This window comes from Sebastes fasciatus, chromosome 7 (assembly GCF_043250625.1).
Source record: "Sebastes fasciatus isolate fSebFas1 chromosome 7, fSebFas1.pri, whole genome shotgun sequence".
In the NCBI taxonomy this organism is placed as follows: Eukaryota; Metazoa; Chordata; class Actinopteri; order Perciformes; family Sebastidae; genus Sebastes; species Sebastes fasciatus.
In genome coordinates, this window is record NC_133801.1 from 12,310,483 (window position 1) to 12,336,733 (window position 26,251).

The following is a 26,251-nucleotide window of genomic DNA, read 5'->3' on the forward strand; positions in this document are numbered from 1 at the left end:
GTTTCGTCCATCTCTCTCTCTCTCTCCCTTTGGCGTCGGCTCTCATGAGTCTTAGCTGCTGTCGATTCAGAATATATTGCCGGCCTCCGGGCAAGTCACATCTGATGTTCTTTATCCTCATCTTTGGTATAAAAAAAAGAAGAAAAAACATTCGCTCAATCACTTTCTCTGTCAGTGCCAGCTCTGTTTTCTGCCTTTCATATGAGGATTACAAGTGTGTTAGGATTCACCTCATGGACATGTTAAACACATAAGAAAGAAATGGTCTGAAGGACGCTGTGATTTGGTTTCTTATTATGGAGATTTCTTGTGGTTACTTTTAAATAAAGTGATTTCAATCTCATCTATTGAGTAAAATTGATGACATTTTTCAGATAGCACGATTGACAAATTGATTATAATTTTAGACCACACATAAAAGTCCCTCCTACGTCCATTCTCACTCATTAAGCCTTAATTTAGTCTATTAACTTTGAAATGAACTCTACTCTGTGAATTATGGCTTTAATTTATACATTGAATTCCCCTGATTCCTTCTAACAGCTGCTTCGAGAGTAGAGGGAATATTTTGTCTTTGCACACACAACAAGGTTTCGACCATGTGAGAAAATAGAAATTAGCAGCGAGCACGTCTCCAAATCTTGAACAGTGTCGGGTGCAAGGTAGTGGTAAGATCAGAATAAACTAAGAAATACCCTTTATCTGTGAGTGCCGGTGATTTGTTTCTTCTACCTTTGTGTCTCCTTGGACTCTCAGGAACAGCCGAAAAGACTCACCCGTTTTGTTGGATGAATTTTGAATGTGTTTAAAGTTGATCCAGATAGATGTGTTTTGTTTTTTGGTGAGAGTAGCATTATAGGATAAATGTTACTGTGTTACTGTACAGGGTGGAATGGATCAATAAATGGTTCACTGTTGATCCAGCTGACTGATGCGATGTGTGTATATCTCTGCAGAGATCGTTCGGGCCATGACCTATGTGATCAACCAGGGTATGGCGATGTACTGGGGGACGTCTCGGTGGACGGCCATGGAGATCATGGTAAGCAGCACGGAGTTGGAGACATTATTTGTCTTTTAAAGTAGAAAAGAATGAAAATATTCAAGTGGGTCATTTAGTTACTCTGTAAACTTCTTCACTAAATAATAAAGGTAGTTCTTGAACTCTAGCTCAGCAAAGTTTCTAAGTAACACATAGGGAGCAGAATGAATGTCAACTTCAATTTAAATTTAAATGAGCACCTCTTATTGAGTTGCTGTACTGCAGTTTTAAACTCGCCTCATCTGGTCACAAGGAAGGAATGAAATTAATTAGTTTCTGGGGAAAGTTTCATTCCGCTTTTAGCAGATTAGATTTCATATCCCACTGACTAGATTAACAGAAGATAGCCACTTTGCTTGGGAGAAACTCTGATTAAAACCTTTTATTTGTCCTGAACGGACTATTGATTGAATGATCCACAGAATAAACTCAAGAATCCATAGATCAGGGGTCTCAACAAGTAGCTTGCAAGCTACCAGTTGCTGGCTACCCGTTTCTGAGTGACTCGCTAAAGGTTCAAAGAATATGTAGCCTACATAAACACAAATTCACTTTGTAAACTGTTTAAATTTCTATCTAATCGTTCCGGCTGATAGCAGTCTATGAACAGAGAAGGTAAAGGAGCTGAAAACTGCACTTAAAAGACGACAGTCTCTGTTTACCAAACTGACGAAGAAGGCCAACGCAGCTACAGAGGCTTCATTTAGTGGTGCACATCCTAACAAAACACAAAAAGCCTTTCACCTATGGTGGGATTGTAACAAAGGTGATGACTGCGGTGGCTGAAATGTTATTAAAGGACCGTAAAAGTAGCTCTCAGAGGAAAAAAGGTTGGAGACCCCTGGTCCAGACACACTGGTTATGTTCTATACTTATGCTCTACTTTTACTTTTCATCGTTAGGACCGACTTTCAGCAGCTCATTATCTTGTACCACATTGGACACATTGCTTATGCATAGTCAAGGTTGTGAAAGAGTAATGAAAGGAAGAATGATCCCGACTATGTCTCAGGGGGTAGAGCGGGTTGTCCTTTAATCACAAGGTTGACAGTTTGATTCCTGCCTCCTCCTGTCTGCATGTCAAAGTGTCCTTGAGCGAATCACTGAACCCCAAGTTGCTCCCCGAAGAATGAAAATAACAAAATAAAAAATACACTGCAACAGCATTTTTATGTTAAACTTTTGGTTTTTACCTTTAACTCCCAGGAAAGAAAACTGAATAATTCACCGCTCTGGTGTGAACTTGGCGTTTGAATCTCTGGGATAATCTAATATTTGTATGTTTTTATTTATTTATTGCCCCTGCTTGAGTATTTCTTTCTCTTAGTTCTCTCCATTTCTCTCTCCATCTCTCATTCACTGAAGGTCCTTTCAGACACAACGCAACATCGGCACCACTGAGCTCTGAAACACGTTATTTCAAATGGCTTGCGCCGCGCCACGACGGCTTTTCACTGCATCGAGCAAAGCCCAAACTTGAGCTCAAACTACACTGTGTCGCGAGCATAGACTGCTCTCTTCCGCCGGGAAACGACAGTTAGTGTAGGTCTGTTGTCGTCCGGGTGGAAACAGTAGGGACTATACACACTGTACAGTTCCAAAAACAGCTCCTAATGCTTAGGATGCAGAGGTCAAATTTCATGTATGTGACGATTAAAGTACTTTAAAGTTTTTTTTTAAGTTTTAAAACAGTTTTTTTCTGGGGAGTGTTCCCAGATAGGCACAGTGGTTTCTTCCATCTTTGTTTCCTCTCTTGTCTTAAAAAAATCTACCTCCCGTTTCAACTCTCGTTACAGTGTAATGAGTGTGAAGCCACGGCAGAGAGTTATGAAATGAGCACATGCCTAAAATGACGTTCAAGGACCTAACACCCATTCTCTCCTCTGTCTGGTCTCTTTCTCACCCTCTCCCTCCCCCCTCTGAGCACAGCGCCATGTGTTGACATCCTCTCCCTGTGATCACGCTGAAAAGGAGCAGATATCTTTGTAGAACACGAGCCCAGATGAAAGCTGTGTAATTTAGATAGCGTCAATAATGAAGGGGAAGGGGGGTAAACACGTCTTCTCAGTGTACGTGACAAGGCAGCAGTATAGTACACACACATACGTGCACACGCAGGCTCGAGGCGCATGTCATGGGGTTGCAGCACGGAAGGGCAACATGTAATTTGCAGGAGTAATTGCACCGACATTATCCTTGCGTCACGCTGAAAAGATTCCCCTCCTCTTTTACTGCTCTCTCATCCTGACATGTGTTTCACAGCAGGGGGACCTGCAAAATAAAAGAGTGGGGAGTGTTTAAAGAACATGTTTACGTGCGTGTCCTCTGGCATGTGTTCTTGAGGGACACATGGAAATCCAGATAAGACGGTATAGAGAGAAATTTTAATATGATGCCTCGGAGAGTTGTGATATGGAATATTGATTATGTGACTTCCTGTGAGCCCTGCATTTGAATGTGTGCCACGCTCCAACAAGCTGATTAACAGCCTCCCATGTCTTCCCTGAGTTTAACCCATCGCTATCTAACGTTTGCTCTCGCCGACTATCATCCCTTTTATTCTTTCTTAAATCGCCCCTTTTCTCTATCCTCCTTTTTTTATCTCTAGGAGGCGTATTCGGTGGCAAGACAGTTTAATCTGATTCCTCCGGTGTGTGAGCAGGCAGAGTATCATCTCTTCCAGCGGGAGAAAGTAGAAGTGCAACTGCCTGAACTTTACCACAAGATAGGCAAGTATTCTTTGTGTGTTGTGTACTTTGTGCCTCATGATGAAATGAAAAGACAAGACAAACATCCTATCGTCAGAACATTCTTACACTCAGTTTAGTCATAGATGAGTCATAGATGAGTAAAAGTGAATGAATTACACAGATATATAATCTCTGTTGCTCATTCCCTCTGAGTTTTAATTATCTTCTCATACATTTTCACTTTCCTGGCACTGTTCTCACACATCTCTTTCACACCTCTTCTGCCTTCAACGCATCTCACTAAAACTCCTCCTGTTTAACTCCCTATGGTCTCCATGGTGACAGGAGTTGGGGCGATGACGTGGTCACCGCTGGCGTGCGGCATCATCACAGGAAAATATGAGAATGGCATTCCTGAAACTTCCAGGGCTTCCATGAAGGTATGCAAGCTCAACTTCTTCATGATTTTGTTTTTTTTATAGCACATAAAGGTTATCTGCTCTGCTCCCAACGTAGGATGTCGATGTGAACTGATTTGAAAGCTTTTGTCCTTAACAGATTTTACTTTTTAAATAAGTGTCAACGTCAGGGATTAAAAATTAGACCTGGGACTAGTTTCATGAGGAACACTTGTTAACTGTCCTTCAACGAGGCAAAAGTTTTCTGCAGAAGCTGCCAAAGCTGTAGCTTGTTTGTCCAGGTTTTTTTTATATATATTTTTTTTAATTTTTATTTATCCAGAGTTTACTCTTGAGTCTTTGAAATCTTACTTTCTTAAATCAAGTGAAAATAATAATAATTTATTCCAATGTAAATTAATTTGTTTCAAGTTTTTTCTAAAATCAAGTTGGTGCCTGTCTCTTCTTTCTTGGCTCAAGTTACAGACACTTATTTCTTGAAACAATTCTCAATGACAATTCTCAATAATTAATTAGTTAAAAAATGTTACTTTTTTTTCCTGTCAAATACTTAACATTTCCAACTCTAGTCGACACTGAGAACGTAACCTGTGACAAGCGGTCGCCAGTAGACACTGCTCCATTTTAGGGGCCACAAGCCAAAAGGTTGTAACCAATTAACTAATTATAAATATATCAAAGCAACAATCTTTTACTTGCTTGTGAAACCAGCCTGGACGTAGGGAAGGATGTGTAAACACACACATTTTATTGCCTATAGAGCTGCAACACTGCAGGTTATTCACCCTCAGCAGTGTATGTCTGCAAAGGTTCACCATCCAAAAGACATTGAATTAAAGGGATAGTTTGGGTGCTTTGAAGTGGGGTTGTATAAGGTACTTATTCATAGTCGGTGTATTACCTGCAGTAGATGACGGTTGGCACGCCCCCAGTTTGGCGAAGCAGACAAGAGTTAACACAAGTTGTCTGTGACATATGAACAAATTATCCATCCCAGCCTGTGTATAAGAAGCAGATCAATACAGCTTGTCTTTATTGAAATGATTAAATGATGTCATGTCTATAGCACCATAGCTAATTGACTGTTCATGCATTTTATATCGAATGCTCACAGTTCATCAGTACTTACAGCCTCGACCTATTGACTGTTCTCTCATCTATTACTTCCCTTTTTCTCTCTCTTATTACATATCTCCTACATACAGTACCTCGCCCTATTTGATCTGTCTCTACTTCTTGTTTCTTTGTCTAACCTCTCCTTCCTTTCCTCACTCGTTCATTCAACCTCTATCCTCTCCTCTCTCCCGCCAGTCGTATCAGTGGTTGAAGGAGAAAATAGTGAGTGAGGATGGAAGGAAGCAACAAGCCAAGCTGAAAGAGCTCAACCACATTGCTGAGAAGCTGGGCTGCACTCTGCCTCAACTGGCTGTGGGTAAGACTTCACCTTCTTTCAGCAGATACTGTGGCAACAGCCTGAAGCTGGGCTTTGAAAACTGCTCAGGGCTTTCAGACAGGGACCTTTTCAATGCAAGACGTGACCAAATTCACATCATCCTTCACACAATGTCTGTGTCTGCTTGTTATTTGTCTCATGGGTTTGATTTTCACCGACACGCAGACTTTTCAAATCGATTTGTGCTTTCAGCTGCGTCATTGTGCACCCATGAAATGTCTGTGCTGCCTGGAAGGTAGAAGTATTCAAACATTTAAAAATCTGTGGTGCACTTTGGTAAAATTACTGGTGGAAATGTAAGGTTTACAATTTGAAGTAAATGGACTGAAACAAACACTTGGATTTCTAATATGTGATAAATTATGTGCATCCAGGAAGAGCAAGTAGAGGATAAGATGATAATAATCAGCAGTGCGCCATCAAGTGGCCGCTGTGTGAATATCAACCTCTCTTTCTCTCTCCAGCGTGGTGTCTAAGAAACGAAGGAGTGAGCTCAGTTCTTCTGGGAACATCCAACCCTGAACAGCTCACGGAGAACCTCGGGGCCATACAGGTGGGAACATGCACGAACACAAACACAGCTGTTTTTACCTGCGTTCAGGTCCACTGCCTGCTTAGTTTCTTCAGCTGTATCTACGGCTATCCTCTAGCTCGATCGATTTCTAGATCAAAAAGCTTCCCCATATCATCAGAATCTCTTTACAGAGTTCCTACACAGCGGGGAAAAGTATAGAATTTGATTTTCGTAATTTCAAGGTCTGGATAAGTATGGGGAAAAAAGAGAATATAGAAAAACATTACTGTTTCTAGAATAAAACATACAAGCAGCTGTGTGTTTTTCATGGCATTTGGAGCAGTCAGTGCGACTGAACACACACTCCTACGCAGAGCTGCCTCTGTGCATGTACGTCACAGCTCTGCCCCAAGATGTTTGATAGTGGAGCATCATCTAACATTCTGCGTAGGGCTGTGGACTGAGCAGCCATAGTGGGTAAATGCAAGTTTTTCTGAGGGCTGACTTGTCAATCCCAAATACAAAAGCCTGGTTGGTTAACAATTCCAAATGGGAAAAGAAAGCTGGATGCAAACTTTGTGTAAAATCCTTCGACATCTCCACCGTGGGGGGGGAGGTGGCGATTATGAGCCATATGCAAGGACAAAAGCACTGTAGTCTCGTCACAGCATCCTATGCACCCCGAGTCACAGAGTCAATATGGCCTGAAAAATATACCAAGAAGTCTGGAAAAGAATGGAATTTTGAAATGGAAAATGTGTAGGAACTACGGCTGCCAATCGATTAAAATATTTAATCGTGATTAATCGCATGATTGTCCATAGTTAATTGCAATTAATTACAAATTAATCTAACATTTGGTATCTGTTCACAATGTACCTTAAAGGGAGATTTGTCAAGTATTTAATACTCTTATCATCATGGGAGTGGGTAAATATGCCAGTGTGTCAGTGTGATGACATGACTATGACTTGCCCCAAAACTGCATGTGATTATCATAAAGTGGGCATGTCTGTAAAGGGGAGGCTCGTGGGTACCCATAAAACCCATTTTCATTCACATATCTTGAGGTCAAAGGTCAAGGGATCCCTTTGAAAATGGCCATGACAGATTTTCCTCGCCAAAATTTAGCGTAAGTTTTGAGCGTTATTTAGCCTCCTTCGCGATAAGCTACTATGACATGGTACCAATGGATTCCTTAGGTTTTTGTAGGTTTCTTAGGTTTCATATGATGCCAGTATCTTCACTCTAGCTTTAAAACTGAGCCTGCTACAACCTAAAAATCGCAAGTTGCGTTAATGTGTTAAAGAAATTAGTATTGAGCATTATTAGTAATGCGTTATTATCACATTAACTTTGACAGCCCTAGTAGGAACCCTGTCTTTACACACCCAGGTTTCTTTACTTTTCCCCCTTTTGCCTCCCTGTATTTCTCACTTTCTTCCGGCTGGAAATATTCAATTCACTTCTCTCTCTCTGTTGCCCAGGTCCTTCCCAAGATGACGTCTCACATGGTGTCTGAAATCGACCACATCCTGGGCAACAGGCCGTACAGTAAGAAGGACTACCGCTCTTAGACCAGGCTGGTGGGACTTACAGAGAGGTCAGCCTTCCTACTCACCTTCCTACCTAACCATACTGCTACCATGGACCCACCGTTCAATGTTTAAGTCCATGGTTCTCTCAGCTCCAGCTCCACTTCAGCCTGGAGCAGAGAGCCTCGCTATAAGCCCAGCATCGTCCTGTTCCGATCAGCTCTACCAGGTTCATCTCAGGTCCAGTCCAGTCCAGCTCAGCCAGGAGACGCTTAACAACACTCAGCTTTTTGCAGCCTCAAACGCAACTTAGTCCATCCGAGTGAGTCATAACCAAGGTTTAACCCTTCCAACACCGGTCCATTCTAATATAACTATGCAGAGCTTAGTGTCCATGCCCATCTAGAGCACTACATCTCGGTTCAACTCCATCCAGGGGCCTCATTAAGAAATTAAATTAATTTATATCAGATGACAAGGTATGCAAGGACAGCTTACACACATGCACACCATTTTACCCATTCATAGATTTGAGCAGTACAGAATGAAAAGCACTGAGGGAGTATTTCAAGTAAAAGTGCCTTGCTCCAGGGCACCTTGATAGTAATTGTTGAGTGAGACGGTTCTGTTACTTACTCGCTTTTCCGGCCGATGACTCAGACCCTCAGGTCTCAAGCCTTCCTCTCTAATGCCCAGACTTCCACCCACAAGTAATTTAATTTGAGCACAAAATTCATACTGAGCACATGTTTTATTCATGAGAATCGTACCACAAGCTGAATGCATCAATATACCAGCACCTTAGACTTGTACATTAGAGGTGGCTTACTAGGAAAGTAGACACGGAGACGCTTTTGTTGCATGAACACCCCCGGTCAGTTAGTCAGTGCTTTCATTCAATTGCTATGCAGAACAGCAAACTGAATTACCATACGAGCTCAATACTCTCACCTCTTGTGTCAGAGGTGCGCGCTGAAGTCGTGGGATAAAATGTCTTTTTCTTGTGAAATGTGAGGTTTAAACATGACAGTGAGGCCTCAACAAACCAGTCCCCTGTTATCTTGAATCAGTTTTAAACTACCTACCAAATGTACTCCTATATTTAGTATAGCACAGTAGATATTTTAGGCTGCAAATCTGGAGTATATTAACCAACAGGTGCATGTTTCTCCTGCTATAGTGTGCCTCTCTTTACTTTTCTACAAAGCACATAATGAAACAACAGAAAGTTTGAGAGTTTGAAAAATACCGCAAGCTCGCCTACCGTCATGTGAAGCAAAGGATTGTGGAGCATCGGTGGAAGAGAGAGTGAAGCATGTCCCCCCCGTGTGGTCTCTTTCAGGAACTGCTGCTCTGCTTCAGTAGATTATAGAAGAGAGAAATAACGTTTTGCAAGAAGAAGTGGACGACTTTTCTCTCAGTTTGCATTCATTATGGAGACGTTTGACTCCCTTCTCTGCTTGTGAACTGAACCTACATCGCTGATTGCCTCAATGCAGAAAAAGGCCTTTAAATCAATATCATAAAAGGATGACTGACTTCCTGGCTGGTTATAACTGCAGAAATTGCTTGTTAATGGCACAAAGAGGCATATAGGAAAGGGATGTGGCAAAGATTACACTATTTATTCTAGAGTAGATAATAGATATAAATTTATTTTGACAGTTTGAGATATTGTTTGGAGAGTTTATGGGGATGTACATAAAATGTTAATGCATACCTTGTAACATAAGCAAAACCATGAAGAAGCTTCTCATGCACATGAGGACTTCCCAGTACTGTATGGCTAATATATAAATATAAATAAGATGTAAATAGAGTTATTTTGTTGCAGAATCACTGCAGTGTTTGAGTCGCTCTTCATCCCATCCTGACTTTAAACTGTCACACAATTCATTTCTTGGCTCCTGAACAATATTTCATAGAAGCATTCATCAATTTTCTTTGTTTTTTTGCATCATGACGTCAGATTATAAAATCTGTATTAATAGCGGCATTATTTAAAGCAGGAGCTTCTGTAACTAATGAGCTTCTGTTAAGCGTTGACCTTGACTCATTATCTCTGACCAGGTGGCTCAGCTCTCACAGTTCATGTTGTTCTTTTTCATCTGGAAAAACAAGCCATCGCAGAGATCAGCAGAAATGTTGGCCAGGTTCCAGTTGAGTCGCTGTCTTGTCCTCGGTGTACATTTGTTGACTTGTAACACAAACACCCTCCGGATTGGAATCAAAGAAAACGTTTTTTTTGCTGATGTAGACTTTTGCCAGAAATGGGAAAGCATCGATGAGCCGTGTTTGGTTATTTTAAGAAGTCTGGCCTTGGATAATGAACAGACTTCCTCCTGACTATTTGCTTTTACTTGGTGTTACATACAAAGAAGTGTGACCTGACCTCCTCTTAGTCATCATTGTAATGCAAAACAACAGCAATTTACTGACAAAAAAACCATCCAGAAAATCAATTTTTTGCCTTAGAAGACATATTACTTAAAGCCATTTGACTCTACTTAGGGCTGGGCGATATGGCCAGAATCTTCTATCATATACGTCATTTCATATCTCAATAACGACATATATCATGATATATCATGTTCTCTGGTATGTCAATAAATAAAGTCTATATGAAATAACCACATGGTAAAGCCTATATTTGCATACTTTTATGTGAAGTAAATACTTCACTAAAAAGTATTTTCTCATTTAATTAATAACTGTTTCAAGTGAAATTATAGAGGAAAGAAATATATATATATTTCCATCTATACACCGTTTGTTAATCGCATTAAAGCTGAAGTAGGCGAGATTGGAGCAAATAAGATTTAAAAAAGTTACTTTATAAAACGGTCACTATATCGTGACAGTAGTACATGAGACAGGTAACCTGAAAACAATCATGTGCCTCTGTGTCCTCCGGTGCTCCTAACGGCATCTGCAAGATTTCACATACCGGAAGAAAACAAGCAGTAAGAGCTGATCTGGATTCTGCTGTCCAGCTGCCGTCTATGAGAGCCGGCTGTCAATCACTCGCAAACTCCGACCAAACGGTCAAACTAGGCAGCGCTGAGCAAATATGAATCCATACTATGTTACGTTAATGCCTACTTCTCACCTCAAATGTTTTCAGAATCATGTAGTGCACTGTTTAGCTGTAAAATGAGAAAGTTTGTGACGCCATCGCCATTGTGTATCACGATATGATTCCATTTAAAGACCATAAATTATATTGAATTATCGCCCAGCTCTAACTCTACTTATCAATAAGTGCTCTATATACTAAAATATTAAATTGTCTTTAACTCCTGATGGCAAAATGTGTTTGTGTACTACTATTACTACTAATGTGTACTTTTAGTTTGGTTGCAAGTCAACAAGCTGCCTCTCAGTGTGAGTCAGTGACCGCGTTGGACGGCGGCCTGCCGGCGTCCTTGGAGACGTCTCCACCCGACAGAGTGCCTTGACTTGAGTCCCGCTACAGGAAAACACAAAAATCAGGGATGTCTTTCATTACGAGTTGTTAAATGGTGTTTGGATGCTGTCCTACAAACAAAGTGAGAATAGAACAATATGTATGCAGATTCTTATATTATTAGATCGCTTATTCTACAGTATATATTAACTATTGCCTCATTTGGACAAAGGTAAGACCCTCACAGCAGCACAGTTAGTGTAGAGGTAACTATTGGGACTTAAAATGAAGTAAACAATGTCTACTTAATCGTACCCTACAGCTTGTTACGGTGCATGACAGTGGCTTTGTTCCATCTTGGCCATTAATTAGGCTGTTTTCCCCAAAATAATCTCACAGGAACAGTTCAGTCACAGAGATGTAAAAGTGTCTTTTCCTTAAACCAGCCATTTGCTTCATAAAGCATCAGTTTGTCCTCAGAAACCAGCTCAACAGAGGGAAACAAGCAATACAATAAAATACCAATGAATGGTACCAATGAAATGTAATGCACTGATACAGTGATAACGTAGGGAAACTGGTTTAAATCTGTCAGTGATGTCTGAGAGAATAGGGAATTGTTCTTCAACATGTTACAGGGTTATTATAGTAAACTAAAATAAGTAGTGAAAAATATTTTTAGTTAACTGAAACTAAATAAAAACTATATCCTTTAAAGAAAAACTAAAGTGAAATAAAAATTTTAATTTTGTTTTATTCTTTTAACACTAATGTGTCACTACCGGAAAAAAAGGAGACAGCATGAACTTCCGTCATTTTTCGTGACATTGAAACACAGAAACTGAATGTACGTGACCTTCCAGGAGATGGTTTTATGCCTAAATTACTTCACTAAAGTAGTTAAACAATTAAAGATTTTCGCCATTCCTATCTCCAACAATGTGTTTTGACTGTATATGTAGCTACAAACTTGTGAGACATTATAGCTGGTCTAACAGTTCTGAAAACTAACTAAAACCAAACTGAAATTAAAAAGTCAAAACTAAAATAAGATAAAAACTAATTGAAAATTAAAGACTATTATAACCTTGACATGTTCACAATGTTAAACAGGTCTGAAGGTCAAAATGGAGCAAAGCTAGAAACAATGAAGCTGTGGTTAAATTCTCAACTCTAACGGATATATGAAAAGTCCTTCAATGCGACACATAATATTTTAACCCAAGGTTTCCTGTTCTGGTGTGAATCAATTCTGATAAAAATGTCAAGTAATCTATTCTTCAGATCAGTGTTGTTTTTCTACAGCATGTAAATTTGTGGATGGAAAAGACTCGACATTGAGTTTGTTTATTTCTTCATGTTAAAGTGACATGCAAACCATCAGTGTACCATTTCTCTCCTGATCAGTGGTTTCTCTGTAAATAGTCTATATGAAAGTGTGATTCTGAATAAATGTATCGCCAATGGAAACATCAGTGTCTCTGTTTTTGTCTCCAACAATATAATTTAAAAAGGTAATTAAACTTTCACAATATCTTATTGTCAAAGGGCTTTGAAGCAGACAGATCAACACAGAGAACAAGTATACCTGGTTGCTTTATTTGTTACAAAAAACAGAAGACGGACCTGGAGAAACACCCTCCAGACATTTGATCATGAATTTCATGAAGTTGAAATGTGATATTTCGATCCCTTAAACCCCATTCCTAACTTAAGTGAAAAACAATATAGTGTATACCCATCTTTGACCCACTTTCTCCACCCAATCCCACCCCTCCATCCCTCCAGCTTTTCTTCCTCCTTTACTTGGAGCCTGTGGACAGCAGAGCGATGAGTCCTGAGGAGGCACTTATGGACAGAATGTAGTTGCTGGAAAAAAGTAGGTTAAGGCAAAAAACGTCAGAGCGTTAAATGACAACTCTTTGAAGGAATTTGTGTGGAAATGTGCAGCATCTGCTTTCACCTGACAAAAAAAACTGGACTGCACTCACGCCATCTTCAGACAGATGCCATATAAGATGCATTTGCACATGCTTTTATTTCTAATAGATTAGACCACTGCGATGCTCTTTTTGTTGGTCTTCCGAAACAGACAATTGAAAAAAATGTCTACTTATGAATAACAGTGCTGCTAAACTTTTAACCAATACAAAGAAGAAAGAGCATATTACCCCGGGTTTAGCTACACTCCATTGACTCCCAGAATTTTTTTGCATAAATTGAAGGTTCTTTTACTTGTTTTTAAAGCTCTGCGTGGACTGCTGAGTTTTTAAATACACACAATTATACGCTTTTTTTTAAAACTATGCTCCAGCTGAAATTAAATGTCATTCAATTTATTTTTTGTATTTTAATTTCTTTTTACTAATTCTTGTTTTTCTTATTCTTAATGGTGTTTTTAATTTCCCTAATATATTTTAGCATCTGCTCTCCTGTAATTGTATTGCCCTTGTTTGAATATGTTTTTCTTTTCTTTTGTAAAGCACTTTGAGCTACATCTCTTGTACAAAAAGTGCTCTATAAATAAAGTTATTATTATTATTTGATAACAGAGTATGTGTAAAGCTACCAATCCCAAATGTTATTAGAGCTGATGACATGTGATTAAAAAGGATACACGGTGGGGTTGAAGTTCCTGAGCAAGAAGAAGGAGGCGACGATGACGAGCACCAGGAAGAGGGTGTTGTTGTAGAAGATGGAGAAGGTGGTGGCCTCGTAGTCGGCGACCTCGTTCTTCTTCCACAGGATCCTAGAAACAAAAAAAAAATGTATCATGTAAAAATACAGAACTAGAGCACAGTATGCGTCTTAGGGGCACTGCAGAGAAGCCTTCGCTTACACTGAATCAACAGGCTTTTATTCTGTAACACCTCTTCCTAACTGGACGTGATGCAAACAAGCGAACATCAGATATTTGATGTCCTAACCTGCTGCGTGCGTCAACAAACAGGCTGAGCGACGTGTCACTTGTTTGAAAAAACTCACCATGGCTCTATTTATGCGAGGTTTTGCACACTTCCAAACTATTTTCACTTTATCTAACTTACATAAAACAACATCACTCTGTCTCGCAGTACATCTGGACAATTTTTCATGCTCCATTTGCCAGAGTTCGTTCACTCGCTGTGTGTTAAGAAGAGGTGTAACTGCCATATGTTATTAAAGGGTTCTTTTTTCACAAGATTAATAAATGCACGGCTGGGCGACTGCTTTCTTAAAACACAGACGTCAGCACCACATTTATGCTTTGACATACTACACTGAAAAAACACTTAATTTGTCAAAGCTAAATGTGAAACCTCGAGTGCAAACCTCCAGCAGCTCAACACACTGTATTAAAATACGGCTTTACAATATGATGCATGTTTCACCTCTCGTCTTTCTCCTTGCGGGACATCTTGCGGTTGTCCGCCTCAGACAACTTCCTGGTTACCTCCTTGGAAACGGCATCCTCACGTTTCTGGGCAACTCTGGAGGGTGAAGAGAGAAAGTCACAAATATTTAGTGAAAGATTTTTGTCAAGCTTGGCACACAGCAGTTCCCCCTAATTTGATTTATATGGTATTTTGTTTATCAAATGTAATGACAATGTTATTGCATACCAGATTACTACTTTGATTCAAAGTTTCCCCCTATTCTATGTCAATACAGTGTCAGTGTGACAGCATTATAAGTGCACGTACAGCAAAGAGAAACTTCAGATGGGACAAATGCAGACAGAGTAATGAGTGTGTTCATCCTTCTTACTTGTGTTTGAGAACAAACTTGACGTTCTTGTAGGCGAAGGCCACCAGGTAGGTGCTGACCAGAGTCATCACAGCGTACAAGACTGCAGACTGGACAAGGTCCATGTGCCAGATCCTCCAAAACAGCCCTGGAAAGATACATAGAGTCAATAATCAATACTGGCTTAATGATCAATATGCAGTTGGTTAAATACATGTTATAACTCAGGTGTTCTCCAGTAAATTATAACTGAAGATTGGGTACCTTTTTTTGCTTTGTAAATCATAAAATTACAAACACTACTAACTAACTATATAGTTTATTACTATAGTAACTAACCTGCATTTAAACACTCATATCACAGTTAACTACCTTTATCATATCACAGTCATTCTATCATTGATAACACTATGTTGTTATGCTTTTCTGTCTGTGAAAGTGTATTAAAGTTAATTCAAAGTACTCTTAATAACATCATTAAAGCAGTTTCCCTCTAAACTTCTCCAGTGTTAGCAGCAGCTAGTTAGCCTCAGCTAGTTAGCATTGCTAGCCGCGCCAGTCTCTACTGATGGAGTGTTAGCATGAGCTAGTTAGCATTGCTAGCCTCTCCAGTGTAACTCACAGATCGGGATGGCAGAGACGATGAGCGCGTTTCCGTAAAACAACGCGGTGGATTTGGCCGAGAGGTTTCTGCTGAAGTCCTGGAGGAGCAGGTCTTCCTCTGACTGCTGCTTGCTGTTGCCTTTAGGAGCCATGTCTGCTGGTTGACCGGTGTGTTGTCTGTCTGATGTGTCTTCAGCTCTGGACACTAGAAGAGAAGAGGACTGACACGTCGGTGGATGAGGAGAAGAGAGACGCGTCAGCATAAACCCGGAATACACACCGGCTGTCTTCTTCTTCTGTGGTTTCTGGTGCTTCAGCCTTCACTGCTGCCCTCCAGAGGAAGTTAAGAGACACTGCACCTTTATTACCAGTCATACTAAAGCAGGGTAAGCAATCTTTACTATCAAAAGAGTCCTTTTAGGCAACAAAAAAACAACCAAAAATCTGTCTGGAGCCGCAAAACATTTGAGCATTGTGATGAAGGTAACATAGTTTATAGTCTAAATATATAAGACAGCTCACTCTCTGTTCAGGTGGAGGGAATCAGGACACAACCTGAGGCACCACAGGCCAGAGAGCATCTCCACTCACAGAGCACGCTTTCACAAAAGCTTCTTCCCAGCTACAATAAGACTGGTGGCAAAGGACGTTAAAGAGGGACACACATACCCCACACTTCACCTCACCTCCATACCATTATTGACACACAGTACACCTGAACTGAATGGACTGTAATGCTGTGCAACATGCTGCCTTCCACTGTCTGAAATATATTAATTATTTCTTTTTTTTTTTATATTTTTGAGAGTTAGATGTTCTTTTAACATGGTCATGGAGCATATATAATATATACTGTATATTTGTATTCTGGGGGTATCGTTACTATGCAGAGGGTAATTTAGTTTATTTATTGACTACACTGAGGGTGCTTTATATTTTAATAATTTATTTATTTATTGTGTTGAGTTGAATGTGATACTTATTTTGTACTGTAATTACCTTGTGCCTTTTCTACCTTTTTTTTTCCTTTCTTAAATTTGACTCGGTGTAAACTGCTCAGAATTCCAATGTACTTAGGTGCAAATGGCAAATAAAACTCTTGAATCTTGAATCTTGATAAGATATTCCTTTGTTAGAACAACAGTGGGGAAATGTGCAGTGTAAAGCAGCAAAGGGGATAGTGCAAAAAACAAGATGCATCAGCTAACACAGTGAAAAAGAGCTAAACAAAGTGTAACAAAATATGAACCATTTAAATAGAAGGAAATATAAAAATAGGGGCAGTATATACATGATTGAAAATAAACAGACTATTAACAAAATTGCACAAGTGGAAAATGATATTGCACAGTGAGAATGAAAGAATGAATGAATGAAATTCCACCTGAAAATATCAGGTTATTGTCAGTTTTTTGGTGTGTAAGTGTAAGTGGTCTACTGGGAGCAGTGCTGGTTGTGGAGTCTGATAGCTGCAGGAAGGAAGTATAGTATATAAGTCTAATGCAGTGAGGGCCAAAGTGCAAATGTACGATGGAGTATTAGGGCCACATTGAGGAAAAAACATCTGAGATTTCCAGAATAAAGTCAAAATATTACAAGAAAAAAGTTGTAATGTTACGAGAATAAAGTCATATTATAACGAGAATAAAGTCATAACTTTACGAGAAAAAAAAAATAACACGTAAACGTACTAGTTTATAATATTATGACTTTATTCTCGAAATCTCAGGTTTATTTTTTTCCTCAATTTGGCCCTAATACTGGAAATGTAAACAAAAAAACAGTTATTCATTTCAACTAATTTTTTTAAAAAAATCCACAAGGAGCCACTGGAGAGGGGCTAAAGAGCCGCATGTGGCTCCGGAGCCGCAGGTTGCAGTCCCCTGTACTAGAGCTACTGCAGCAGAGTTCAAGTACTTGCAGGATTCACATTTTGCCCACTAGAGGTCAATATCTACATGTCTGTACATGTCAGATAGCCTATCCAGCTGAGGGACTGGCAATGAGTGCAACAGTAGATCTGCAGGTCTTGAATCACAGAGTAAGGTCACGGCTTCATAGCGCTTATAGTGCCAGAGAAAAAGTCTTTATTGAGTGTTTAAGGAGTTTTAAAGAGCCGTTACAAAGTGTAGAAAGGTGGATGTCATTCAGGAGGGAGAGATTTGAGCTACTTCTTGAGAATATGAGCAAAAGTTTGGACTGACTGGAGAGGCTTTAGGGATAAGCGAAGAATAACTCCTTTCATAAACAAAAAGTGAGACTTCTGTCGACGCTACAGGCCCACATACCTCGGCCTGCTCCTGCTTTCAAGTGCTCACACACATATTCAAGATGCTATTTAAAGTTCCTCCTCCATACACGTACACATCCTCATCTGACAAACATGCCACACCACATGCCGTGGTGTGCATGAGAGTGTGACCATGCAGCTACAGATGCATAACCCATTAGTGGAGCATCTGCAAAAGTCCCCCTCTCTTCCTTATCTCGTCCTCCAAGCCCGTCACATGCCCGCCGCTGGAGACGTTTTAGGACCGTGGAAAAACCAGACGGATATTTCGGCCTGCTGCTGCTGCCTCTGCAGTGCTTAACTGCCCGCTGAGCTGTTCTCTTTCTTTCTCCGTGTGTTTGCAGCGGTATGTGCGTGTGACTGAGTGCATGGGTTTGTGTGTGTGTGTGTGTGTGTGTTAGACTGCAATGCAGACAGGCAGGTTTGCGTGATGTCCCTGTCTTTAAATGGGGATAGAGTTTAGGGATTAACCGTGCACTTCAGGGGTGCAGGAAGAGGAGGAGAGGGAGGGAGGGGGTGATGCCAAAAGGCCTGCCAACACGATGCCAGGCAAGGCTGGTGATCTCTCTCTCTCTCTCTCTCTTTCTCTCTCTCTTGCTCTCTCTCTCTCTCTCTCTCTCCCTCATGTGTTAGTGCGTATGTTTGTGCCAGATTACTTTGGCTTTGGTGGTACCACAGACATAACCACAGGGGCAAACACACACACTTGACCAGCCACAGCCGACAGGGAACAAGTGGAAAACACTCACACACTGGCACACAGTTGATTTCTCCAGGGATCCGTGCCTGGCAGCGCTCGCATCTTTTAGCTCACTCCGATCGTACCCTAAGGAGCATTTATGACAGATCACCTATCATAGCGACAAATTATTTTTGAGTTATCTTCTCTCTGTTGCCCAGAGCTAATCTCTAGGAGCCTCACATCTCTTACATCTGCATGCCACAACATTGTATGTGTGTATGTTTGTGTGTAAAGATAGTACTATTGTGCCATCGGCTATCCAAGGCTGCAGTATGAGATCAACATGAATCTCTTAGCACGGTACTTTTTATCAGTGTTTATGTTTGTGCAACTTCAAATAACTGATGATCTCTGATTTACAGGCACAAACTCACATAAAAACGACTCATAGAGACGAGAATCTGATGAGGTGAGTGTGACATTTTCTTTAACCTCTTCATCATCTGAAAGCTGGGAACCTGAAGATTAATTTGAGATGCAGCTCTGCTCTGCACTTAAATGTGTAAAGTTGTTCTACTAAAAACATTAATTAATTAAGAATGTGTATAAGGGTTTAGAACATTATGATGGAAGTATATGATGGCCATTCTCATGCTCTATTATGTCTCATAAGTTGTTGCAGCAGCTTTTAGGTTGATACCATTTGTTACACAGATTGGTGTTCAATTTAACCACTTTTTACGAAAATAACAAAAGTGAGACATGTTTTTTGCCCCAATCTGCTTGTGATTATCATAAAATGGGCACGTCTGTAAAGGGGAGACTCGTGGGTACCCATAGAACCCATTTTCATTCACATATCTTGAGGTCAGAGGTCAAGGGACCCCTTTGAAAATGGCAATGACAGCTTTTCCTCGCTAAAATTTAGCCTAACTTTGAAGCTTTATTTAGCCTCCTTCCCAACAAGCTAGTATGACATGGTTTCTACCAGTGCTAGCTCTAAAACTGAGCCCGCTACAGCCTCTGAAAGACAGTAAATTCATCCGAGGGCGCCGGTGCCCTCAAGGAGTTGAAGAGGTTAAATGAGTCGAGGCTTATTGGATTTGAAAAGGTATCTAAAACAAAAGTGGCTACAGAACTCAGTAATTTTCCACAGTGTTGGGTATTATGGAAGTCCCCTGCCACTGCAAAAATAATTCACAAGTAGTATGAAGTATGACTGAGCAGGCGTGTGGTCACACAACATCCTCTGACTTCTGATGGTTAAAAGAGGAACAACATTTATTAATCTTTTATCACTGACATGTGCCATGAGATCTTAAGTTGGAGGGGCTCAGAGTGGGAGTTTATAGATTTTTTCCTTTTCCTCAAAAACGTTTGGTTTCTCAATTTCCTCTCTGAGACGATCCCAAAAGAAAGGGAGCAATCCACAACACAGCTTTACTTTTCACACTACAGCTGAAAAGTGACTATAGTAAATGTCATAATATACACAATTACTTCTCCAGAGTATTTTTCAAATAACTTTTATCTCTAAAGACGGGTCTTTTAACCCGTCTTCCCTGAATTGAAGATCTGCCATCTTCCTCTTTTTCCCCTTTCTTAAAGGAACCGTGTGTTACATTTAGGGGGATCTGTTGGCAGAAATTTAATATAATATGAATAAGTATGTTTTCTTTAGTGTGTAATCAGCTGAAAATATGAATTGTTGTGTTTTTGTTACCTTAGAATGAGCAGTTTATATCTACATAGGGAGCGCGTCCTCTTCACGGAGCCGGCCACCATGTTTCTACTGTAGCCCAGAACAGACAAACCAAACACTTGCTCTAGGCTTTTCACATTTTTGCATCGGCCACCGTAGTTCTCCTACACGTCTGCTCACATGGGAGAAGATGATGCCGCTAGATGCCGCCAAATCCTACACACTGCACCTTTAAGAGGACCACAATGGAATAGGAGCGGGTGGCAGTCTTGTAATTACTTGTAGTTGTGTTGGATGTTATGTTGTGTTGTTTTATACAACTTCATGGAAGAACGGATAAATAGAACAGAGGAAGGAAATATTAAAGGGGACAGAACATCGCTTGCTTTCACTTTTTTTCCCTCACCGTCACCTCTCAGGCCTCAGATTGCGATTTGATGACATCGAACATGACAACAATATCCTTGAGTCGGGGTGAGAGATGAATGGAGAGGCTGTAAATTTAACGGATTAGAGGGTATCTCAGACAGAAGCACCTGTGTGATGGCACTGGAGGCGCCGTTCAAATGTTTCAGCGTCTGGCGACGTCTCTTCTGTCAGATGTTGCTTTCGTTAAGGAAGGGATTGTATTCCACATCTCTACCCCCGCCCATAACGTCTCTCCCTCTCACATACATTTGCTCCAATGGTTGCGTGTGCTTCTCCACTCCTATCTCCTCCGTGTCCTGTGATTTATGTTCCCCCTTCGGCTGAAAGGCACGGAGCAGAATGTGATATGTTGGAGCTGGAGGGTGGAGGGACGGAGGACGTGAGGAGTAGGGGATCCCTCAGAGAAATGAAGGGAGGAAAAGGAGTGAAATATTTGTCTTTTCAAAGGATGCCAGACATGTGTTTACACTTTCTGCCCACTTTCACCATAAATAGTTTCCTCACCCTCGGGGTTGCGCGCTTGCACGTGAACCTGCATGCGAGCATACGACTGTGTGTGTGAGTGTGTGTGTGATAGAGAGAGATGGAGAGACCCCAGAGACCAAACCTGAAACGTTGATCTATTTTCTTCATTCCCTTTCCTCATCATTGGTGGGAAAATGTGTTGGAGTTAAAGCAATAAAATGTGTGCATGCCACTAGCATAGCGTAGCGACCTCACCTGTCAATCACAAGTTAGCCACATTTTAAAAGCATTTCTTCTCAAACTTTTTGGGGCCAGTGACCTCTTAAAGGGGAGAACCCTCATTATCATAACACCGATTAAGCATAATGCTGAAGACAATTAACACCTTAAATACTTCAGATCTGTTTGACAGGGACAAACAAAGACACATTTCAATTTGAATCATGTTAACACCACTTTGTTTTGCCCTGATAGTCTGGGTGCTTTCTAATCAGATGTCGCGTCAGCTTGGCCGGCTTCATGGCTTTGTTTGCTAACCCCTGAAGATGCATTTTGGTCTTCCGTCCCTGTCGTTCGATGTAACTGTCGTCATATTTTCTCAATTTAGCTAGTTTGGGCTTGGCGTCGCTTGACGATATGGACTGACTCAATTATTCCTCCATGCTCGCCGGCCAGCTAGCTGGCTAATAAGCTAAGCTAATCAGCAGCAGGAACGGTTTGTTGCGCCCTGAGTGAAGTGAAGTGACTGATTCATGACAGATTGATGTAATGTGTCACAACAACAGAGTTTTTATTGGCCCTAGGCTAACGTGGGTGGGAGTAATGGACACAGTATGCTTGTTTTATTGGTGCAAATGGTCCCCATCTGTAGATATACTTTTTAATGATACAGCACAATTTTTATAATTTATAGCTAACTATTTCGTGGACCCCCTGACAAAATGCCACGGACCCCACTTTGAGAATCATTGACCTAAATCATACCCTGCTTTATGGTCTATTTTACTCTAAATGGGACCATAATTTACTAAATGAACATCATGCTGTGTTGAAGAAGACTTGAAACTAGCGATTGAGACCATAAACTCATGTTTACAATGTTTACTGAGGTAATAAATCAAGTGAGAAGTAGGGTCATATAGACTTCTATAGAATCAGACTTCTTTTTGCAACCAGAGGAGTCGCCCCCTGCTGGCTGTTAGAAAGAATGCAAGTTTAAGGCACTTCTACATTGGCTTCACTTTTCATTTTCTGTGACCAGATTTCTGTTTCCGTGCAGATACAGCCTGTTCAAAGTATCATTTTGCTTGACATGATATTTAAGCCTATTTCTGGTCTAAAAGTTAAACAGTGGAAACTAGAGGTTGATTCATTTACACACTTTAAGAAAAAAACAACTTAGCTTTATCTTGTATCTGCTGATTTTTTGTCTTTGTCTTTTGCATCATGTATGTGTTTCCCAGCTGATGGTGAGTCACGCTGTAGGTGCAGAGGTGTAGCTGCGGTCAGATAAACATTTCTTATCGGGTCAGCTGGACCCCGGCGCTGAGATTCTCAACTATCCGGACTGCGATGACACAGGCTCAGCTTTCCCTGGCGGAGTTATGGTGACCCTTCAGCGCAGAGCTCAGTCCCAAAACAAATGCTGACCTGGTTCATTCCTTCACTGAAACAAACCCTCAGATTTCCCTGTGTACTCGTAAAGAAACAAATAGATAAGATTGTTCTGCTCTGTTTTAATGTGTCGATACAGATGGAGTTCAGCGCGGGCACTGTTGTCTATTTGCAAGGCTGTTTTGCTCTTGAATGAATTACGTGGGAATTTATATCCTTCAACAATAATGAGAACACTGTGCACAGGACATTTTTTATGTGTGTGTGTGTGTGTGTGTGTGTGTGTGTGTGTGTGTGTGAGCGTTTAGTCAATGTGCAGAGACATGAAGGCTAACCTGCTGCCAACTTGGCTCGTCTAAGAAGCAGAGCGAGAGCAGAAGATGTTGACATTTTGGCAGTGGAGAGAAGCTGCTGTTCCATCTGCATCTGAAAGGTCACCGCGGTGGGTTTTGGAGCACAGTATGTGTGCGATTGTGAGATTGTGTGTGTGTGTGCGTGTGTGTGTGTTTGTGTGTGTGTGTGTGCGCCACTGTGCCTGCCAAAAGCAATGTGTTTAATGTGTGTGTGTGTGTGTGTGTGTGTGTCTTTCTCATCTATTCTGTGTGAAAAGAGCAGAGGAGAGCTATAAACAAAGATGCTGGAAGTGTTGGGCATAGCACAAACAGAATAGTAGGAGTCCACCCCTACACCCCCACCGCTGCCTCTCTCTCTCTCACAACCACACACACAGATTAATTTGTACACACACACACATTCTTGCTTTGAAGATGTTTATAGGAACTACATTGGAACAAATATTTTGGTGAGAGGGATACTCCGACATTTTGGGGAAATTCTGTCTAACCTACGGAGTTAAATGAAGTTAACCGAGATCAGTTTAATCTTTCTAATAAAACTGCTAACCTTCATCAAAACTGTGTTCGCTTAAATTAACATTAATTGCTTATTTGGTCAGTGGAAGCAAGCTGTAAACACAATACTTTTATTGCAGTGAATGTGTTAGCAAACAGTTGCCTATTTACACATCCAGCAGACACATACGTCATGTTTAAAGGCCCAGATACACCAAACCGACATCAAAGAACTAGCGGCGACAAAGGTCGATTGTTGCGTCCCCTCACTTCACCTGCGTCTTGGCCAAAAATGCACACTCGAACACACCGTAAAGACTACAGCCAACGGCCAGACATGTACGTTCTGTGCCTGAGTTCGTTAGAGGAAAAAACTCTCCACACCAGCAGGCGGCGGTAGTCTGTATTCGTCATCAAAACTGTGTATTGGTATGATCAGATGAGATGAAGATGAAAAATGTCTTCTGTGCTTGCCCTCTTTACTCATTGCCTTGCTTTCCTCTCTTCTGTTTCTCTTCTCGTGCACTGATTAGTTTAAGCTAAACAGCCAATCAGAGTGATATCTCTCACCGACGTGCTCCGCCGCCGATTCAACATGCTGAATCGGACGAAAAACCTCTGACACTGGCAGACTAGAGCTGATGATGCGGGACACACCAAAAAAAGTAGGCTGACAGACGCTCACTGACGGCCGGAAACTGTCCGACGGCCGACTGTTGGCTTGGTGTTTCAGGGCCTTAATGACAATGACAATGGCAAATTTTTACTTTGTGGACAATGACCACAGTAACTGTCTCGTGGCACTTGGAACCTGAAATGGAGACGTTTAGTGCTGGCCATGAATAACAAACACACTTGTGAGGGTGACTCGTGGCATCAAATGACAGGAAGTGGCACAAACCTGCAGTAAGGATGTGGTGGGAATGCTCACTTACGAAATAATGTTGACAGATTTGATGAGAAGGCGTGGCCAGTTGATCCTCTGTCGTGGAAGCAGCTGCAAGGAGCTATGGCCAAAATATGCTCAGTGCCTGCCTGTCATAGTTGCGGCTCTGGTGTCTGTCTCGTCAACTAAGTACTTCATGGCGGGGTGGTTACGGGGCACTCACCAAGTGCTGAGCCTCAGATTCACACGGAACAATGCAGATTCCATCCTGGTCATGTAACCGCAGACCAGCTGCTCACAGTCTCGGAGATAATGCATGAATAATGAGAGCTTAGCTAATTGTGTCCACACGTTTTATAGATTTGTAAATTGCAAAGATGTTCTGAGAGAAGTATGTGTGGCGTGTGGAGAGCCAAGAGTCTAGCCAGTCTTTATGCACTTGGTATGAGAGCACAGCAGCATTCTTGGCATTGAGTCAAGCTCTTTTAAGCTGGGTGTCAGGTGTGCTGTTTAATGTTCATGTGTGAGACATCAAGATGCCAGAAAGGCCTGGAAAGTGTCCAGTTTAGTGACATTACAGTGGCATCTCTGTTGTTTGCAGATGATGTTGTCCTTTTGGAGCGACTGTTCCCACAAGGTCCCGTTGAGGTGGAGAGTTGGGGTCTTTACCAAAATGAGGGAGCAGTGAAAGGGACTCAATATTAAGCATCTCAGTGAATTAAATGTTTACTGTGGAGTGGATTGTTTGACTGCGTGTGCACACAGCTGTGTGGCTGCTGCATACATCCTGCACATGTGTATATACAAACACATGCCTCTGTGAACATCCCTGGTGTGTTTGTTTGTGTCTTTGGATGTGTACAAAGCACCATATGGGGAGCGTGAGCGATCAGACGGTGTGGTTGTGGAGAACATGTGTGAGATAACAGAAGGAATTCTTCTTGGATATACTGCATGTCTGACCTACTCCATATAAAAAAACAGGATCAAAGCTGGAGGGCCGCTGCTGCAGACTGTCTGCTTCTACAGATAGCACCAGATTTAGAGCGTTAGTTTCAGTCACATTGTTCGTGTTATTTCCTGTTTTATGTATCCTATTCAATATTCATCCTGTTTCTCACTCACTTTTATACATAGTGCAACAAATGTTAAGGTTTGTGGAGGCCCAGCACTCAATGTTGGATGTTTTTTAACCGCATTGACAATCTTTCTTTAACTTGTTGCCTATCGGTAACCATACCTCAACAAACACAGGACTGTCAACCAGGAGACCGGTGTTTTGTTTTGTAAGTTTCATTTGTGACAAGTTTTTTTGTGACCTTTGAGGCGTTTTCCTTACTTCTGTTGTTTCCGTACGTATTGTACTTATTTTAAGGCCAACCATGACAGTTTCCCTGAACCTAAATAAGTGGTTTTGTTGCCTAAACCTAACTGCGGACGTTACCGTATAATTTTGTTGTGTGGTGTACAAATTACACGCAAAAAACCTGAAATGTGTCCCCATGACACGCAGAATGTCCTGGTAATGTCGTGCTATTTATACGCTTTCCCATGAGATCGGGTTGACTGTATATACAGCAAAAACATATCTTACTTATCTCACTTATCAGCTGCAAGAGACCAAAAATACATATGTCACCCTTCATGAGCAGTGCTAATTCATGGTGATGTAAGTCAAATATAATGATGTGTCACCTTCCAAACAGCTTCTTCATTATTTTATGGTTTAGTCAACCATGTATGCTCACAACAGAATCTCTCACACATGTGCTTTGTGGCTTGACTGATAAAACTAGTATTAAGTCAGACAAGACTTTTACAAACTAATTATCTCTGGACAAAGCAGGCTTACTCTTTATGCTCTACTTTATAGCATAAAAGTCATAGGATTCAGAAGACAATTCATTTGGTTTGACCTGGTTCACATTTTAAACAAAGCTATAA

At 41.0% G+C, this 26,251-nt stretch overlaps 2 protein-coding genes across 5 annotated transcripts in view; one reads left to right on the forward strand and one right to left on the reverse strand.

Moving 5' to 3' along the window:
* Positions 1-8,680, forward strand: part of kcnab1a (potassium voltage-gated channel subfamily A regulatory beta subunit 1a) — a 119,939-nt gene extending 111,259 nt beyond the window's left edge. For 3 of the 4 annotated variants that reach the window (XM_074641605.1, XM_074641609.1, XM_074641607.1), the window contains exons 9-14: positions 957-1,042; positions 3,651-3,771; positions 4,078-4,172; positions 5,463-5,583; positions 6,069-6,157; positions 7,606-8,680. In XM_074641605.1, the coding sequence (XP_074497706.1) occupies positions 957-1,042; positions 3,651-3,771; positions 4,078-4,172; positions 5,463-5,583; positions 6,069-6,157; positions 7,606-7,695 (602 nt within the window). In that variant the 3' untranslated portion in view covers positions 7,696-8,680. The remainder of the gene's footprint in view (positions 1-956; positions 1,043-3,650; positions 3,772-4,077; positions 4,173-5,462; positions 5,584-6,068; positions 6,158-7,605) is intronic. The other variant, XM_074641606.1, reaches the window with a different exon arrangement.
* Positions 8,681-12,637: 3,957 nt separating this feature from the next.
* Positions 12,638-15,652, reverse strand: ssr3 (signal sequence receptor, gamma). The gene is made up of 5 exons (XM_074641666.1): positions 15,408-15,652; positions 14,807-14,933; positions 14,431-14,529; positions 13,677-13,808; positions 12,638-12,928 (listed from the first exon to the last, which is right to left on the reverse strand). Exons 1-5 carry the CDS (start codon positions 15,649-15,651, stop codon positions 12,862-12,864), a joined length of 669 nt encoding a protein of 222 aa, XP_074497767.1. The 5' UTR covers position 15,652; the 3' UTR covers positions 12,638-12,861.
* Between the last annotated feature and the right edge of the window lie 10,599 nt (positions 15,653-26,251).